Here is a 4,044-nt window from a genome sequence, read left to right as displayed (position 1 = left end):
AATCCGTAGCCGCTGCCATGGCCTCAGCTGGCGGATCCCCGGGTGTCTATACGACTGCTTTAAAGAGGGACCCGTCTTCAACATTTTATGCCTACCCGCCGGGACTGGCTGTGATAAAGGAGCAACGCGAAGTGCTTGACTCTTCGTATGGAGGCCAAGTCAGTGCGGAGCAATTCACACAAGACTTGGCTTTAATGGCATTAATGGACAATCTGCCGGTGGATTTTGCTACGAAACCAGGAATGCAGTATATGATAGGCCATTTGCTTGGGAACCAGAAAATACCTCTGCCAAGTGAAGAAGCAATGGGGAAAAGTATCCTTTCACTAAAGGAGAACGTGTTTCAGTCTATCAAAGTCTTGGTATCCAGAGCGAAGAGTGTCGCCGTATCGCTTGAGTTTTGGCAGCTTCCGTCATCTACAACACCTAAGCCGACTCAGTATCTGGCTGTAAAGATTCACTTTAGTGTGAATTTTAAGCTATTTGAAATTGCTGTTGGAGTCACATCACTGGAAGAACCATGTAAAGTGGAGACAATCAAAAATATAGTCGACTCTTACTTGGAACGACTAGGTATCAAAGACAAAATTATCGCTTTTATTAAGGACGAACTGCCTGTAACAATTGAGCTCAAAGCTTCCGATATTCCATCGCTCTTTGTACCTGTCAACTTCGACGGAAGGGCTTTATCTGAGGCAGCACAAAACACACTTCTTCTCACATCTGCAGTTCAGCATCTGCGTGTCTGTCTCACTCGAGATATTTTTGTCAAAGCGTTCCCAGATGTTGTGACTCAAGTCGACGAATTTATGGCTCGACTCAAGGATAGTGAGGAGGTGATGCTTGCCTTGAGTCGAAAATGCCCACAGTTCCATGCTAAGCTTTTAACTAAAGATTCCGAATCAATGTCGTATCATGACTTTCTGAGAAATTTTATGGAATACCTGCCAACACTCGAGCAGATTGCAAACGCAAACCTAGTGAACATCTTGTCTACGTCAACTGTTGAGTTCATCAGGCTTTTAATTAAGAAGTTACGACCATTTTCTCGATACTCGGAGGCGCTTGAGGGAGAGAAAAACAAAAAAACAGGCAGCGACAAAGAGGTACACAAGAACGGTATTTCGAGTATATCAACGATCGCGGCGGCTTTGGTCACGTATGCAGAGAAGCAAGCACAGTCTCCAGGTGAATCCGCTCCTATGCTCCAACGATTTTTCGAGACGCTCTCACATAAAATGCGTGATCGATTTGCAGCACTACCACCCGTTTGCTACGCAGCGACACTTTTTGACCCGCGTTACAAAAATCGGGATTATTGTTATTTGTCCTACATATCTGAGTGTGAGATTGGTAAAAAGTATTTGCGTCGTATAATTGTACAAGAAGACGAGGTCGTGCAATCATCGAATCGCTCTGGCCCCACAGTACTGTCAGGATCTGACGCAATTTCGGTGGCCAGAATGGCGGCATCTACGTTTGCAAATGGTAAGGAGCCTCCCTGTTCTTTGGTTCACGATGAAGCTCTCGCCGACGACGGAGATGATGACCTGCTTTCGCATCTGCCGTCAGAAACATCGAGGTCTTCTATTCAAGGTGATTATGAGGTGGTCACAACGTGGGAAAAAGAGTTGAGCGCATTCCTGAGCCTACCAGTTTCGGAACGCAATGTCGACCCGTTATCATGGTGGAAACTAAACCAATTGCGTTTTCCACTGATTGCACCATACGCGGAAATGGTGCTTTCGCTGCCAGCTGCCTCCTCAAGTGGCGAAAGTATTCGTAGCAATGTACACCGCGTACTTTTGCGCACTGAAGGCCCAGCACGCGAGGCTGCGCTGGCCGACAATTTAGCTATTGCTGAAGCATTTTTGTGCTTCCAAGTTAACAAAGACTTTGCGATGGACTGCTTTGGATCAAGACCCAATTCCGACGGTATGGCCGAAAGCGTAGGACTGAACACAGATTTTGAAAACAGCGGAACGAGTTTCAAACATTTTGAGAATGTGTGATAGTGAGTCAGATTGCAGATATCTATTTTTCCATGACACAATATGCAAGAATGGCGATTCTCTTGACGCGTTTGCTGTAAACTCAGATCTGCTACATCTTAGTATTTTTCTAATATTGTAATATTTCTTATTATTTTATCAAAAACGTTAAAATCACGTCCCATCTTTCCATTTCTGAAAAGAAAAAGCATAGCGTCCATCCGTGTGGACAGCAGCATTTAGCAAGCCTCATCATAAATCGGTGACTACCTTATCTGTATGCGCCCAATGGAACGTACTATATTCTGGGCAAATTCAATGTAGCTACTAGTCACCATCTTTGATACCAGCACTAATTTTGAGACAAACAGCCGCCTCTCCCAAACGGCTCTTGCTCGAAATATTGTGTCAATAAGCCACCTTGAATCGTTTGTTCAAGATCTAGCCCTGCCACACGGCTATCTTTAAATGAAACTGCTGGAGTTTCGGAGACCCCAGCTCACAGCTGCTGTCAAATGTATCATCGGATGTTCACTCCGGGAACCGTGACGCACCATCGGTGTTTCAGCATTTTACATACCGAAGATTGCAATATACGATTGCTATTTTCCCCTCACTGTGACATCGTGCGGTTAAGGACTTCCGTAATATCTTCTAGGGACTGCACCTTGGGGTCATTGTAGCTGGCGACAGCATCGCTGAGTACGTGACTCAGATCGAGCACTTAATTGATATCAACGCCGCCTCAGGCGTCTTAAGGCGTTACAAGCCGGCTTTACTAAAGCGAATGTTTGCCTGGAGCGTTGACTCGCGCTTGATGTTGCATGAACGATAGCACGACCTGGATATCGAGGTTACAGCGCAACTTGATCGTCTCCACGAGACAGCTGTAATAGATAGATATCAAGGGTCTCATTGGATACAAGGCTGAACGCCTCCGAATACTGATAAGCGCGCAGCGATGAGGGGACTACCTCATTTTTAATGCGTATATAAAAGCTGACTTGTGCGACAGATCCACATACACAAGCTCAATTTGGTCAAAGACAGCGCCCATCATCCACCAATAATGGCGTTTCCAGACCCCGATCGTCCTTTAAGTGTCGTCTGTGACTCTTCGGACTTGTCATCGGCTGTGCACTGCCGTAAGAAGACGCCGAGGGGGCTAGATCGAGTGATCGCGTTCGATTCTCGCCAGCTTAAGGCTGCGGGGGGAACTACCCAGTCCACGACCAGGAATTACTCGAGATGAAGTATGCACTAGTCACGTTCAGAGCGCACTTGCTGGGATCAAAGCTGTCTTTGATCTACACAGATTATGCGTTATTACGCACTGCGACTCAGTCGCCTCACCTCTCGCAGAGGCTGGCCAGGTGGCTCTTATTCTTTGCATAATACAACATTGAGGTGAAATATAAACCAGGAAGGTAGAATGCTTTGGCTGATGCGTTGTCACGCAGACCGGACGATGAGCTTGTTCATATCACGACGGTGACGCCGTCAGTGACGGATTGAATCCGTGCCGTAGACGCGGGTGATAGTCTGTTTGAAAGACTCGGACAATAAATTGTCGGCGCGTTTGCGCGCACGGTTACGCCGATATATTTAAATAACGGATCGTTGTATTATAGCACCGACTCAACGGATATGCCAAGAATTGTGGTTCCTCACGATGAAGATATGAAGTATTGAATCCTTTATGAGACCAATAACACCCCACCCAGTGGTCATCCTCGGTTGTGAGAAGACCTACAGCTCTGTGAGTTGCCACGACTGATGGCCCAAGCTGTACAAATGAACGAGCACATATGTTCACACATGCGAGACGTGTAAAATGCTGAAGTTCTCTCCGAATATGGCGGCGCCGCTGTCCAGTTTGCCGATACCCTTTGTGCAGCGGGGCTGCCGTAGCTTTGCGGTTCGAGGAAGCGTAAGTTAGGTCACCGACCTTTTGTTATATATTTAGAGCAAGTACGAGTTTAGCGGTTCGCAATTCGCTAGCTCCAAAAGTAATTATTGCCCTAACACAAGGCAAATTAACTATTTCGTTTAA

General features: G+C 46.4%; 1 protein-coding gene across 1 annotated transcript; it reads left to right on the top strand.

Moving 5' to 3' along the window:
• Positions 1 to 17: 17 nt before the first annotated feature.
• Positions 18 to 2,012, top strand: PHALS_05637 (zinc finger bed domain-containing protein 1-like; the record flags this gene model as incomplete). The annotated part of the gene is made up of 2 exons (XM_024719215.1): positions 18 to 1,188; positions 1,258 to 2,012. 2 exons carry the CDS (start codon positions 18 to 20, stop codon positions 2,010 to 2,012), a joined length of 1,926 nt encoding a protein of 641 aa, XP_024584536.1.
• Positions 2,013 to 4,044: the final 2,032 nt, after the last annotated feature.

This window comes from Plasmopara halstedii, assembly GCF_900000015.1.
Source record: "Plasmopara halstedii genome assembly, contig: Scaffold_2904, whole genome shotgun sequence".
Classification (NCBI taxonomy): domain Eukaryota; phylum Oomycota; class Peronosporomycetes; order Peronosporales; family Peronosporaceae; genus Plasmopara; species Plasmopara halstedii.
Note: the sequence above shows the minus strand (reverse complement) of the source record. Positions and strands in the feature narration are given on the sequence as shown.